Source organism: Aythya fuligula, chromosome 6, assembly GCF_009819795.1.
Source record: "Aythya fuligula isolate bAytFul2 chromosome 6, bAytFul2.pri, whole genome shotgun sequence".
NCBI classification, from domain to species: Eukaryota; Metazoa; Chordata; class Aves; order Anseriformes; family Anatidae; genus Aythya; species Aythya fuligula.
Genome location: NC_045564.1, coordinates 33,203,307 through 33,218,881, shown reverse-complemented (window position 1 = coordinate 33,218,881; position 15,575 = coordinate 33,203,307). Strand labels below are relative to the sequence as shown.

Sequence of the window (15,575 nt, the reverse complement as noted above, 5' to 3'; positions counted from 1 at the left end):
CGAGCCGCCGCTCCGCCCCATGCCGCGCCCCGGGACCGGGGCTGTGTCAGCGGGGAAAGGCGGAGGGCAGCGGCTCTCCCGGGGCCCCGAGGAGCTCCCCCTGGCCGCACGGAGCGGCAGCGGGGCCCCGCGGGTGGAGCCGGCAGGTAAGGCGGCCGCGGGGAGCCGGGGGGTGGCGGAGGGGGCACCATTTTCCAGAGGCGCGTCCCTCACAGAGCCATCTTGAGGCGCGCATCAGCCAGGTGGGGGAGAATCCCCGTGTCCCTTTTGGCTTTCTCCTTTGTTAGCCGGAGTCGTTTGCCTCACCCAGAGCATGTTTCAAGTTTGAACTCATGAAATCAAAGCGAATTGTAAAGGAGCATCCTCGCCCCGAAGGTCAGTGTGTGCCAAAGGAAGCTGTGTGACCTCCCCGTCGTGTGGGAGTTCACTTGTGTCCAGGGTCATTCAGCAAAGGGGGACAAGGCAGAAACAGACTTCAGTGTGGGGGCTTAGACCCATGAGGCAACCGCTGGACAAAGTCGCCTTCCAGATAGGTTAATGTTGGCAGAGCACTTTGATTTTTTTTTTAAAGCACCGTGTTACTTCCAGGAGGCAAGACGTGAAGTGCTGCGGCTGACGCTGCAAGAAATACTTTCCCCACTTTTAATCATCGTGAGCCTCCACAGCTCCCCGTGAGTTATCTCTGGCTGCCCTACATATTTTAGGCAGGCTGCATCAGAGAGATCTTTAATTAATCCCAGGGAGAAGCACTCGTCTGTGCTAGTGAACTAGATTTTCCTACTCTAACCTGCCCACCATCCCGGCTGAGCCACAGGCCGCCCAGGAAAATCCGTCTGGCCTCTCTGTTCATTACTTACTTGTTAGATTTCCTGGAGAGCCCCCTCAAATGATTTTTTTTTCTTCCCTATTGAGATAAGTTTCTTGTTTTCTGCAAGCTTTTGGAATTTCTCAATAGCCATAAATAAGAGGCTTAACGCATTCGGTTAAGGTTGTGTGAGCGATGGGTGGGAGGATAAAGGGGAAAGGCATAAAGATCAGAGAGTAAAGAGGCAAGGGAAGGAGACATCCATTCCTTGGCCTGAATGGAGGGTAGCCCCTTCTGCTACAAAACCCATCCACAAAGAACTGAGCCGAGATAACCAATTTTCACAGATATTTTCAGCAAGCCAGTGTCTTCTAGTCAGTGTTGTGGGGGTTGTCTTTGAAACAAGGCTTGAGTGTATCGTTGTGTGAATTGATTTTACTCCCGTGTTTTAGATTCAGAATGATTTAAGCTGAAAAGAAGAAAATCTTATTAACTGAAATCAATTTTAATCTTCTCTTACACTTGTACTTTCTTAGTCACAAAGGAATGTTCATTTTCTTTTGTTGGTAGCATTAAAACATGTTGGTCTGTCACTACATGCAGCCAGAGCAGTAAAGTCAGTAAGCAGAAGGCTATTCCTTTATGTTATTCTATAAATGTAATGTGTGGATATGTATTGGGAAGCAGTGTCTGATTAGACAGAAAATTCTTAATTTTATTATGTTTTAACTTGCAGTATGTGTCACCTTGCATTTGGATGAAAATAAATCGCCATTTAAATCCTCAGTCTTCACTTTTATTTTTTTTTTGATGCTAAAACCTGCTTAATTTTGTTTCCTTGATGTATCTATCACCTAAAAACATTAACATTCCAAATTCAAAATGGCACATTTAGAAAAAAGAATGCATCAGTAGTTGCTTTTTTCCGCTTGTCAGCCCTTCAGAGTTGTGCAATTAGCACTTCATTCTTTAGCATCTACTTTTGTATTTATAGATTGACTAGGAAAGAACTAGCTCTCTGTTGTGTGTTTTTTTTCAGCTCCCAGATTGTGTCTCAGCTTTGAATGAACTAGTTCGATTTGTTGAGATGAATGGGAAACTCTGCATTTTCAGAGAAGGCTACTTTTGTCAAAGGCAGATTTTGTGCTTTGCCAGCCTATGGCTTAGCTATTCAGCTGATGACATCTGCCAGTCCAGCTTGCTGCCATGCTTTAGAAGTCCTGGCAGCAATATTTACTGCTTTAATATTCCTTACAGCCTGCTGTCCTTTGGGGGGGTTGTGCATTCACCCTGTTTGTGGCCCCCCCCATATCTTGTAATCCATGTTGGCAAGGGGGAAGGTCTCCGAGTTGTTAAATACCAAACTGAGGAGAGAGACAGATGGCTCCAAACAGGAGAGAAACCTCTGTGGCATCCAGATCCCAGGAGAGGTGTCCCTGGGACCAGCAGTCTCGCAGGGAGGTGAAAGCAGAGGAGATTTAATGAAAAGCATCCTAGCGCTACATATAAAACCTTAAGGTCAAAGATGATTTATGACGGAGGGTTTCTGCTAGTTAGCCTGGAGGAAGATCAACCTGCAGCTCTGGCTGCTGCTGCTTTCCCAGGCCCCACTCCCATGGATGCTCCAGGTTTATGGCTTTCTTCTCCTGGAATACCAAATTGCACAAAGTATAACAGCAATCCCTTTTACTCCCTATACAATCCCTATGATTATTACCAGAAATATGAGGGTGGAGCCATAACTTAACAGAAAAGGGTATGAGTTTCTGTTCCCATACCTCTCTGGACTCTCCCATGGGATTACACCAAAGGCCTCCCCTGAAGTCCCTGCCACTTTCGCCTCCTGTCTGTGCATTCTCTGCTGTGGCTGGTTTTCCTTTTCATCTCCTCTCACTGGTACATGAGAGCCTTTCTATTTCATGACTTCTGCCTTCCTGGTCAGCTCTATCTGATGGTTAGATTCCCTGGCCAATTCATCTCCTCAGGGACTTCCCCACCGGGCAGATACTTTGCTCGCAGGGATATCTGGAGGTACGTCAGTCTAAGTAGGAGATAATCAGGATTTCACTAGCTTTCATCATTGCCTGTAGGAATTTCATTCCAGTGACTTAATTAAAAAAAAAAAAAAAAAAAAGGAGATACTGAAGACAGGCACCATACTCAAAGTAGAGTTTGTAGTCAGGGCAGATGTAGGGTATCAGTTTGGCACCGGTACACGGGTACATGTTCTAAATAATCAAGCACCCCACTGACACTGTATTAATGATGCTGGAGCATTTCCTTGTCTGCAATTGAAAGTGCTGCGTCCTTAATACCCTGGCATCGTGGATCTGTATCTGCACTTTTATCCGATTGCGAGTCCCCTGAGCCAACTAATTCCTGCTGCAAGAGATACTGTCTAAGTATCTTAGATTATATTTACTGTGCAATGCATTAAGCAATCCTGAATCACTCCCGGGGGACCTTCCAGTTCTTGCTCTGTACAGTTTGGCTCTTCAGCAACTCCTGGGCTGCAGCCAGGTGTTAGAGGAAGCTCTGATCTGCAGCCCCTGAGCATCTGACCCAGATAAGAACTCCAAGGTGCGGTTTTGTGTCAGGATTTTTCAGATACCTTCTTCCCGTACTGGATTTAGAATTGACTGTGTTTTCCATTGCACTGCATGGCTCCAGCTCCTTGCTCTCGAATTGCAGGTTTTGCTCTTTGGGGTCTCCTCATTTTCTCTGAGTAAGGCACTGGCGTGCTTGATTTTCTTGCAGCAGAGAGCAGGGCCAGGAGGGAGAGGGGACCAAGACACAGGCATCTTCTGAGTAGGAAGGGATGGAAAAAGAGCCTGAGGTGCTAATGCAGGATCCTCGTTTTTAGTTACTGTAAAGGTCAGGCGGGAGTCCAATACGCATTAAAACATCCTGGCAAGAGTGCTGCTTGAGTTCCTAAGGAAGGGAAACGGAGATCTTGTGGTTCTTTTACTGAAATAACATTTACTCTTTTACTGAAATAAAAACAGATGCGCTGCCAGGTCCCGGGCTGAGGGCGTTGCTGTGGAGGCGGGACGCTGCGCTCACGTTGGCGTGACCGACTGTGTTCTGCAGCTCCTACGGATGGCACCGTGTAATATGGCAGGGTCCTGGTGGATGGGAAGGAATTGCAATAGGCACCTGCTGGTTCAAGGTGCAGGATGACCCACTTTGGGCAAATGCAGAAGTGAGGGGTAGAATAGCGGAAAAGAGAGAGAACACAGCTTTGCTTTATCATCAGGATCTTTTTCCTAAAAATGTAAGCATTTCTGTTAAGTTTATTCAAGCCTGCTTTGGAATCCACTTGAATTGCTTTGAGGATTTCAAACCATCCTTCAAGGCGTGCTCCTTTTAAAGTCTTGGTTGTCTTTAAAGACTCTTATGTACATGCCACTCACAGAAGTTTTCCACAGAGTATAATAAACGTAAGGAAACAGATCTCATCCCTGGAAGCAGTGGGAAACTTTGAGTGCTTTGTCTTCATTTCTCATTTAGCAGTCTGGACAAAGAATGTGGAGACAAGGCAGAGACAGCACTTCAGACTTTAGCTCTAAAAAAAAGGTAGACCAGCAGTGTTTAGGAATTCTGAATAAGTTAGCATGCAAAAAAAATTGACTAATTTGTTTAGTATAAAATTAAAATGCACAGCTGTTCTTGTATGCCATTTCTCAGACTTCAGTAATACTGATCTAGACAGCATTTATCATTCCCTGACATTTGGAAAAGTTACGGAACAGCAGAGGGAAAAAAAAAGATCTGACTCATAAAACAGATATTCTGTAAAATGCCCTTGACTTTTAAAAAAAAGTCATTGAAAATGTCATCCAGAAACAATTTAGTGATGCTTTGGAAAGCTCCTCTTCACTACTTTTATTTTTATTTTGCCTGTATCTTTGGAGTACCACCAGCAGGCGTTTGGGTGCCTCACACGGAGGACGAAGGACTGCAGGGAGAGCAGCGCCCCTGAGCCACGCAGCTTGGCAGCGGAGCTGGTGAGCCCTCGATGCGAGCCCAAAGCATTCTGTCCGTGCTGAACTGCAGCTTCAGCGCAGGCCGTCCTGTGCTGGCCAGGCTCTTGTCACCACCTGCGGTGGTCCAGGAGCTTCTCGGCAGCCTCAGCGTGGGGCAGCACCAGCACCGAGTGCTGACAGCGAGAAATGAATGACTGCGTTTGCCGGTTATAACTCGGGACTGGCCAAAATTGGGTCTGGCTGTGCCTGACTGCAGATTGTGTGGCTTGCCCGGTCTTCCCGTTGCTTTTAGCATCCCCACATCCTGATGGTCAGCTCCATTACCAAACCCATGAAGGTTTTGGTGGAAGGGGTCACCTTACTGTGTCGGACTCGGTGCTTTTGGCAGTCCAGTTTGGGGTCTGATCCTGCTTGGATGCACACTCAGACCGTGGCCTTTTTTTCTTGCCTCTCTCTTTCCTTAAAAAATAAAAGTGCCTTGAAGCTTGTGGATTAAACAGGGAGGGAAAGGTGGGTGTGATCTATGAGCTTTGTTGCTTCCTATCTCCTATTTTGCTGGCAGGCCACAGGCAGGTGTTTTCCTTTGTGCTTTTGCTATCATTGCACAGACACTTAAAGCAGCTTGCTATGGGCTGCTGCTGTAAGGGTTTTTTTCCCCACCCCTTCCTTGAACATTTCTTCCTCTAGTGGTGGCTGCATGGTGAACTTGATGAGGGAATTAATCTGGCTGAAAATAACATTTTATTTTCTTTTAAAATGCAAAAGGCTTGTTTTCAGTGAGATAAATCCCCCTGTCAAGTTCACCGCAGGCTGCACAGACACTAGCACTGGTAGGGAGGAGCTGTTCCCACCTTGCCTTCTAACGGATCATTCATCACAGCCTGTGTATTTGCTGGATTCAAGGAACTGTAATCTAATTTGAGCTATTTCACTGTGAAATGGAGACAGGCATTGTTCCCTGCTTCAGCAGGGTACAGTGAGGATGCGTATGTAAAAGATCACGTCAAATCACTGAGGTAAGTCCTACTGTTCGTCCCTCTCCCAGCACAAGGTCTGAATTAAATGTGCTTTCTTATATAGGTCTTGCCACCTATTTTTGTAGGGTCTGGGGCTGTATATCCTGCATCGGACCAGTGCATTTTGTCATAACATTGATTGGTGACAGACAGATCTGTCCCAACAGCTGGATGCCTCTGATACCATCCATTTTTCATATGTACAATCTGACAGCAAGCAGATAAGCCCTTTAAAAATACTAGGGATTGGAACTAATCCTTTGGCTAACGTGCACCTAAGCAACACAGATGCAGGCACAAAATCAGAGGAAAGGTTGGGGATGGGGAGTGGGGATGCTTTGGAGTGAATGAGGCAGGAGGAGGGGGACCTGTGGCTGGGGAGCTCTCTCTCAAGCTAGATGTCTAGGGTAAATTTTCCCTGATCTCTTCCCCATCCTGTGGGTAACTCACGGTGCTTCTAAAGTACCGGTTGCTTTTTGTTCCTGCAGCTAACCCCCGCGTGATGGGAGTGAAGACACAGTGCCAGTTCTTGTTACGTGTTGTACATGTTATGTGACTATAAAAATAAAAGTTGATGCTCCTCACTGCTTACAGTCTGCATTTTTTCCTCTCATGTCTCCTCTGAGCAGTCGTAAAAAGGTTATTTGTGCAGTAGCAGGGATTCGAGATCAAGGATTTTATTAGCTTGGGGGGAGGCACTTCCTTCCTGTCTGCGTTCAAACCGGATAATTTCTCCTCTGTTAGCAGCAGCAGCAGCAGCAGTCCCTGAAAGCCGATGGAAAAACTTCCTTTGACCTACATGGTGCAAGACCAAGCTCTTAGGCTCCTGTTTTGTGTGTCAAAGACTCATGCTTGGGAAGCGTAAGCAGCAGTAGCTTTCCTGCATAGTAACAGAAGACTTGGCTTCTAAAAATTCGTCTTCAGCGTGTTTTTGCAGAGCTGCCTCCCCAGGGTTTTCCATCTGTTTTCACACAGAGATTAATATCAAATTGTTTGGCTAATAAAACGCTCCCTGCTATCTCTCGAATGTCACCATTTCTTTTCCTTTTCTCACACGGACAGTTAGGAGATTCTGCTCTCCCTCTGCGCTCCCACCTGGAGACGGTCATCACTCACATGTCCTGCTTCAGCCCCACAGCAAGGCTTTTAAGGGGTCGAGATCTCAGCGTATGGCTGAAAGAGTTGGTGCCATGGGTGGCTGTGGTGTGCTGCGGGCTGGCCTCATTCTTACTGCAAATAAAGACCAGAGGAAGAACACGCTTTGTGTCCGCTACTGGGATTTCTGCAAGAGACCAGTTTTTGTTGGAAACCACAGAAAATGTTCTCAACAAAATGGGCCGGGGGTGTGAACCTGTTTGACTCAGCAGCAGCCCTGAGGGGTGTGGGGCTGATGGTGGTGTTTCAAGGTGCTGTCTTCACAGGGTCAGGACCAGAAGAAAAGAGGAAACATCTGCTCTGAAAGCTTAAATCAGGAAGGATCTTTGTGATCTTTTAATACAAGTCAGACTTCCCTACATTAACACCTCTTCTGGTCAAGTACCAGTAACCAAGATACCCGGTCCAGATTTGGAAGTTGCCTTGACGGTACAATTCTCCGCAGCCCCCAGAGATGTACGTCGAGGGACACCTACGCTTTGTTAAAACACCTACCTAACGTCTGCTCTGTATTTGTATGTCGGCTTTTTATCTTGCTCCATCCTCCTCTGCTGGATTCGAGGGATCTTCTTCACCACGTTTTTGTTCCTGATGTAAAGCACACAGATCTGATGAGTATTCGGCATCTTGCCTGACTGGTGAGCGCAAGAACTGGACGCAGATTTCCAGTAGCAATCCCACCCGTGCCAAATTGACAAATAACATCGCGTTGCTCCTCGCTGCCTGGCCAAAACTGACGTAGCCCTTTAGGCTTTGACATTACACCAAGAAATGACATTAGGTTTTCATCTACTGTGAGTTAATGAAGCTCACAGCTAGATAAACTTCGTAAAAACAAACAAACAAACACAAATCTTTGCTTTTAGTTTTGGGTTGTTTTTAAATATTACTGGCAAGTTGTCCCCTTTTCAAGGCGGTATGGGCTGAGCCTGGAACTACAGCCAGGAATTTTGGAAATCTAATCCCAAATTAACTTCCATGTCTCCAGACTTTTAGTAGGTCATCCCAACAGTGATGCTTTCAGCTTCTCAGTGACTCCGAGTCTTCTTTTTTTTTTACCCCGTTTGCAGCAGGGGAAATTTGCTGCTGTCTCAGGGGCTTGCTAGGCTTAATCAGGTGATTTTAGGATTTCATAGAGTGGCTGATGCAGTGAAGGGACAGTATTTGTGGTAAATTCAGTATTTTACAGAGCTGTTTTCCAGCATGTCTGCAAATCGAGGCATACGTTTTTTGCATGGCAGGTGTGAACTCGGATGGCAATCCAAACAGTCTGTTTCCAGCCATGTTGCAGAGCTGGCCAAAATATCCCTGTGCCCAGTGATTTAGGATCTGACTTCTGGGATGTGCCGAATGATTTTGGAATTCCGTTTTATGTCTCCTCTGCTCACCAGGGAAGATTTATTTTCTGTAATGCAAAAAATAATCTGAACTGTTGATTTTTTTGAAAACCACACAAAGCCAACTGGCCGTAGCCTTCAGGTGAAAGCGATACAGGTAACAGTTGTGTGCATCCGTGTGTGTGAGCGTGCGAGGCATAAGCAGTTGACCTAAAGTTCTGCAAAAAAAATTTCAAAACAAAGCAGTAAAACCTTATAACTGGGAAGATGGGGACCATAATACCAGATCTAAACATGCTCAACATTTTTCTCTGTTCAAGTAAAACAATTTCCCCGGCATTTATTGGGCTATACGTTATGATAACTGTGTTTCTTGGTTTCCTCTTAAAGACATGACTCAGATAATAGGCAGAAATTTTATTATTGGAATATATATATATATAAAAAATATATATATGGATATATATATATTGATATATATAAATTTCTACCTATTATCTGAGCCATTCAACAGAGCTCTTCAGGGTTGTTAAAACATTATTTCTTGTACTTAGACGTGTACATAAATACTTTATGAATATTTGGCAGTTGTGTTTGTAAATGTTACGAAATCTGAGAAGCATTAATCCCGTGTTTTGTAGGTTCAAGGAGCAGGACTTGTCTGCCTTGATGCGTGTTTAATCATGTGGTGTGTTCTTAGGCAGCATTCCCATAGATAACTCTGTCACTTGGTATTAGTGGTAGTTTTGCTTGAATGAGCAGAAACCGAGTCCTTATATCTGTTATAAATATTTATGAAAATTTGTTGTTGTTTTTTCCCTGCACAGTAAGGAGGCTGTGCTGTGGTTTCAAAATCCCTCCCCAGTGAAGTCATCTTAATAGCAATTTTCCTTTAAATCTACTGTATACGTTGCATTTTAAGGTTTGACAGAAGTGCACAATGCTAAACTGGTAGGGTTTGAAATCTCATTCATTTTGACATCATTTGATTGCTCTTGGTAACATCCTTGCAATGGGCAGTAAATCAGAAGACACTCAGAGCTCGAGAGGCTGGCACCACCAGAGCTATCAGAAAAGGCCAGTCCTTTAAATTATTCAGCTTGATTTTTGTCTGTGATTTCAGTATTTCTTTTTCACATCAGCCAAAAACATTGTCTTCTGCTTGCTTCCAGCATTGCAGAGGAATGTTAAAGTCACACAATAAGCTGTGCTTGTTTAATCTCTTCTTACAAATGTTTTAAACTCTTTCCTCTTCAAATAGCTTTTTTTTTATTTTTTAATATTTAAAATTGGAACCGAAGAATCAGGATTAGGTGATATGAGAAAACATGCACCCATGGAATAAAATTGATGTGCAGGACAGTAATGAGGATCAGATCTTCAGATGACATTTAAACCGGTTGGAAAGTAACCCTTTAAAGAAAAGTTATGTCATTTTTTTTCTGCTTGGTGTGAAGCAGACACTTTTTCTGCCTTCTCTTTCATTTTAGGCTGGGGATGGAGCGCACAGTTTGGATGTCAGCAGTGGGACATTTTACCAGAACAAAGCATCCCTGGGACCGTTGTCTAATCAGTGGCTTCTAAGTGCAGGAGCTGTTAGCCTGGAAACAAGCCCTACAAGATGCCAAGTGAGGTGCTTGAGAGCAGCAGTGGGATGGAGGAGACGGTGCAGAAAGAGAGCAAGTCCGGGACCCACAGCCCTCGCCACAGCTCCGCGAGGAAGGCGGTGGCAACCACGGTCACCTTTGATGGGGAAGCCACTATGGACCGGAGGAAAAAGAAGAAGAAAGAGTCCCGACCCGAGTCAGTAATAGTGTATCGGTCGGAGAACGAGAATAAGGTGGAAGAGGAGCAGGCAGATGAAGAAGGAGGGGAGAGGAACTCAGAGGAAGGCTCAAAGTTTCTGGGTCAGTCCTCGGCAGATGGTACGTATCCCTGGGAACATCCACTTCCCATAAACATGTCACTGACAGCCACGACAGATTCAGGGAAGAGGTTGGGGTGCTTGCTGCCATTTAGAAACGCAGATTAGGAATACCTGCATTCTGGGAAATTCATGCTTTTTACACCTCTGCTTGGATTCACGAGATTTATTGAGGTAGGTTACAGAGGCTGACGGTGGGAGCTACAGGCACAGAAGCACAGGGTCCCCTTCCTCGCTCTGTGGGTCCTGTGCAGTGCAGACCCCAAACAGGAATGCAGGGCCAGGGAGAGGGGAGGCAGTGGCAGAGCCACCCTTCTTGATGCCAGCGTGAGCTGAGCTCAGCGGGAGGTGACTGTGGGACCGCCAAGACCGCAGGCAAGGAGAGTTTGAGTTCATAAATGAAAACAAAAAGCACTACAGCCTGATTTGGGGTGTCTCCTGCAGTTCTTTGCAGATGTAAGTCATCGCCCTGTGCTTCGTTTTAAATGTATGCCCTGGTTAGGGATGATCCAAAGTGCTGAGCATACTTTATGCCAGTGATGCTGTGGTCAAGCCCCAATCTGTGCCTGAAACAACTGCATGTTAAGTGAAAGGATGGCAGCAGATGGATTGAGGGGCTCTACCTGTGCTAGGGAGCTTTACTCATTATCTAGGATTTGCTGTTTGCCTTCTGCTTGCATAATCTCAGCACAGCTTCCTCTTTAAGACTGATTATTTGGCAAGGTCATCGTAGGCCATCTCAGAGCCACTTTCACTTCTGATGTTTGTCCTGGCTGCCCTCGGAGGGAAGAAGCGTGTGAGGCCGGTCCCGTGGCTAACCCATGAGTGAGCTCTGCGGGCTCTGAAGGGTTTAATGCGAATGCCCACTCCTGGTCCTTCAGCCACCCTGGATTCCCCGTGATCCTAACCCCAACCCTCACGCTTCCCTGCTGCCTTCCTGTTTGTGTGGGCCACTTCAAACCTCTCCCTTTAGGAGCATGACAAATTCCTCGGAGTTCCTTCACAAGTTGGAATTAAGTCCAGAAGGAAGCGTATCTTTGCCCCACAGACGAGTTTACGCCCCATGCCACTGCAGGGACCATCCTAAACCAAAAAGTGTGATCTGAACACACATCCCAACACTTTCCTGTTGGGTGCTGTTCTTGATCCCTTAAAATGCAAGTGTAATTGTATGAGACTTAGCGAATATGAGACGTTGTGATATTCTAAAGATTTTAAAAATAATTTGGATTGAGATACAGTGCAAATATGAAGTAGAATAACAACTATTCAAGTACACCTCCATGGGTGCATGTGCTGATTCCAGTCCTAGAGCCTTATTCATATTTAGCACATTTACGCCAAGTATCCCTGCTGTTCAGGAATAAATCTCTGAGGGTAGCAGGGAAAAGAGGCTTACTGGTTTTTAGTCAGTTGCTCTGTCTTGTCTCTTTCCCATATGCTCCTGCAGCACTTTTCTTTCATATATTGTCCCCAGTACAGATGTTGGTGTCTTCTCCCTTGTGATTTCTGTCATCTCATTGGCTTCTCTTCCAATTTCTTCTGCAATAATTGTATCTATACTGCACTGGTTCTTGCATTCCATCTTCTTTTTATTTAACTATTACTCCGTCTGCACTGATTCATTTCAGGGTCTTTGGGGATTTACATAAAAATACTCCACAAAGAAAAGAAATCTAATGTGGATGAGTTTATCTGTGTTCGTAGGTGTCTGGAACATGCCTTTAGACAGCCGATACGTCACCTTGACTGGAACAATCACCAGAGGAAAGAAGAAGGGTCAGATGGTGGACATCCATGTCACACTAACAGACAAAGAGCTGCAGGAACTGACTAAGTCAAAGGAACCTCCTAAAGAAGACGTACTTGAGAAGAAAAAGAAATGTGATGTTGGGCTGGACAGGGGGCCCCACATCATCCTCTGGACCATCGTCTGCCTCCCCGTTATTTTCGTGGTGTCCTTCGTGGTTTCATTCTACTATGGAACCATTACATGGTACAACATTTTCTTGGTATACAATGAAGAGAGGACCTTCTGGCACAAAATCACCTTCTGCCCCTTTTTGATCATCTTCTACCCAATTATAATCATGGTTGTGTCTTTTTCCCTAGGCCTGTACTCGGCTGTGACCCAGGTATCATGGTCCTTTGCGGACTGGTGGCATGCTGTCAGGGATATGGAGAAGGGCTTCTGTGGCTGGCTCTGCAGCAAGCTGGGTTTGGAAGATTGTTCTCCGTACAGCATTGTTGAGCTGCTAGATTCGGATAATATCTCAGGTAGTCTCTCTGGCAAGAGCTCTGCGCAGGGTGTTGAGACTTCAGCAGTCTGAGCCTTTGTCCTGACTATTTTGGTCATATGTGAGTGGTTTTCCCCTAGGAAATAACACAGTGATTTTATAGATATATATATATACATATATTTAAACACAAATAAAATATCAGGCTGGGAGTGCTCTTTAAATGTCACAGAATGCAAGTGTGCTAGCTTCACGTTGTGTTTGTGGGGAGGTGCATGGCTCTCCAGTGATTTGTCATCTGTTTTAGCTAATTACAACTTTGGGGAACAGTGAGAAAACCCAGGGCTGTGGGGCTCAGGCTGTTTTGCAGGTGACAGAGGTATATGGCGAAAAGACCTCTTCTGTAAAGTTAGACTTCACTTTTAGAGAATAGGACATAATAGAGACCTGCCAACCCAGCGAAAAGAAGTCTATATGCAGGGGATGAACTTCAGGAGATCGAAAACTCATTCAGAAGGGAAGGATAAATTGCAACATTTGTGATGTTCCTGCAGTTTTCCTAGATCCTTTTTCAGTTCTTCCAAAAAAAAAAAAATAATGCAAAAACCTTTCAGGTCTGCTAACTGCTGAAAAAGTGGCACCTCAGTTTAGGAAGGTGGTGTTGAAGATGCTTGAGATGGGAAGGTCTCACTGAAATGGTCGTTCCGTTTTTCAAGTTGCTGTTACGGAGCAGACGCTGAACCATCCTGTGCAGAATGGGGCTTCTCTGAGCCTGAACCTCTTAGCACCAGTGCAAGCTGCATCAGTGCCACCGCTCCAGAAATCTGCTCCTCCACCCCCTGCCTCCTGCTTAATTACATGGAAGAGCAACAGATTGTACATCCTCCTCCCATCATGTCTCATTTTCGTAATTGACTTCCCTCCTTTTGGGACTTTGCGTGGCATCTTAGCGGGCTCCCAGGCTGGGCTGAGGTGGACACCATAGGCCAGAGAAATTTTAATTGTCTTTTTTAAAAAAAATCACAAGCAGGAAAGTTTTTGTCTGAATGGAGCATGGTTGTTGAGGTCTCAGCCTGAGGGCACAAGGAAAGAGAAGGAGAGGTTTAATGGACTGTAACGGGGACTGAGTTAGAAATGTCTGCAACATCACTAATTTCCTGAGCGCTCTAGTTCAGCTGGTGCTGCTAGAAAGTCTGCCTCAGCCCCAGCCCAGAGGGGCCCACCATTTGCATGCGTGTAGGTAGCTAGTTCATAGTGTGCCACTCATGTCTGGATTGGGGTTTCACTCCCCTGCTAGAAGAGGAGCTGCTCGAGTTTTAGGGTGTCAAAGAGAAGCATTGGGAAACTGGATTTCAGAGGAGCTAATGCTTCATATCGCGTTTCGAGGATGATCCCAAGGCGACACTAAGGGAGCCTGCGATGGATGAAGAAGTCCATTGGATGCTCTGGGCCTGACACAGAGAAATAAGCGAAGTTCCTGCCGCATCCTTGGTCCGTCCCCTTCTGAGATGTCCAGCCAAAGAAGCCTCTTAGCACTGGTTTGAGAATTACCAGTGTGAGCAGTGTGCGAGCCGAATAGGAAGAGCTGGCTTGGCCCTACAGCTTACCGACAAAGCAGAGGTGTCCCTGTGCTCAGGTACAGCCAGGCTGCATTTGCTACTTCCTTATGCAGAACTTTTACTGACGGGGTCTCTAAAGGCAATGGCCAACTTCCAGCAAAAAGAAAGAAAAAAAAAGTCCCCAGCCTGCGAGGCAACGGGAAGTAATTCTGTGGGGTTCAAAGATGACCTGTGCCACTGGGACCAGTTCACTGGGAGAAAGTTCAGAGGGTGAGAGTTCAGCTGTCACTGCCAAACAGCAGCTGTTCAGGGCTGAGCGAAAGGCTGGGGTCAGTAGCACAACGAGCCTTCAGCTTACAGAGGGTTTGAGTGATAAGTACAGAGCGCAGCTATGTGAAACGTCTGCTGAGCTGTAGGATTGCTTTCAGGCTTGCAACCAGCCTGCCAGAACCGAGACAAAACCAAATCTGTGCCTCTTGCTGCTATGTGAACGCAAAGGAGCATCCGAAGAGGTGTGTTCCCCCCTCTGTGCCATGGCAGCTGTGCTTCTGGGTATAGAGAAACCACTTGGAGTCCACCTTTCGGGGTAAAAGCTGGAACAATCCATCGTGTGTTTTCTACTTCATTACATATTCAACCAAGCTTGCCTCCTCCTGATGAGATCAGGGTGTTCTGCCCCTGATTTTGATGGGGGCTACTTTAAGCTTGGGGTTAGTTCTGGTGCTATTTTTAAAAGTTTTATTCAGACTTTTCTCAAAACAACTCTGGATAGCTTTTTCTCTTGCCTGTTATCCATTGGAGCTCTTTGCCTGCTGCAAAATATATAATCATAATCACGTGTTGTAATAGAAGAAAGCACAAGTTTCTGTCTTGTTCTACCTTTGCTTTCAGAAACTCACAAATAATTTCTGCTCACATGCCACTGCCAAACTGCAGGGAATACCAGTTACTTGATTGTTGAGTGTGTTTCTGGCTGCTGTAGTCTGAATTTTTTTTAAATACAGATAGTGTGTGTTTATTGATTGTTATTTTTAGTTGCACTTTCCCCATCCTTGCTGGCCTGGGTGGAGAATAAAGATGGATGTGGCTTAGAAGAGTACACTCATGCTTCTGCTTGACTTTGTGAGAAAAACTGTGCTATGGGGTAAGCACTGTTGTTCTATGCTGATAATTGATTTCAAGTCATTATCTTCAGAGACACAGCTTAAAGTGTGTCTGAAATGGTTCTGTTTTACCTCTTAACCTGTGCTTATCCAGAACAGTCTTATCTCTGGGCTCTGTTTTGTTTTTACTTCATAGCACACAAAAATGATTAGATTTTGATTTAATTTCACCTACTGGGTATCTGACTTTAGCCCCAAGGACCTGTAGGCAAAGACGTGCTTCCACACCAAAATAGGAAGTACATTTAACTCTACGTTAAGTATCTTTTAATATCTGGATAGCTTTTTGAAGCTGCAACCGGTAGTTAAAAAAAAAAGCCACCCCAAACTGCTCTTGCACACCAAAGCACACAACTAGAGTAGCACTAAAGGGAGGAAATGAGGATGCACAGT

The 15,575-nt window shown here is 45.5% G+C and overlaps 1 protein-coding gene across 1 annotated transcript; it reads left to right on the top strand.

The window, feature by feature from the left end:
- Positions 1–34: 34 nt before the first annotated feature.
- On the top strand, positions 35–15,118 carry TMEM169 (transmembrane protein 169). The gene is made up of 3 exons (XM_032190311.1): positions 35–146; positions 9,790–10,224; positions 11,931–15,118. Exons 2-3 carry the CDS (start codon positions 9,921–9,923, stop codon positions 12,551–12,553), a joined length of 927 nt encoding a protein of 308 aa, XP_032046202.1. The 5' UTR covers positions 35–146; positions 9,790–9,920; the 3' UTR covers positions 12,554–15,118.
- Positions 15,119–15,575: the final 457 nt, after the last annotated feature.

Coding starts and splice junctions, on each gene's coding strand:
- TMEM169 (XM_032190311.1), top strand. CDS start 9,921: ATGCCAAGTGAGGTGCTTGAGAGCAGCAGTGGGATGGAGGAGACGGTG. Junction 10,225..11,930: donor GGGTCAGTCCTCGGCAGATG/GTACGTATCCCT, acceptor CTGTGTTCGTAG/GTGTCTGGAACATGCCTTTA.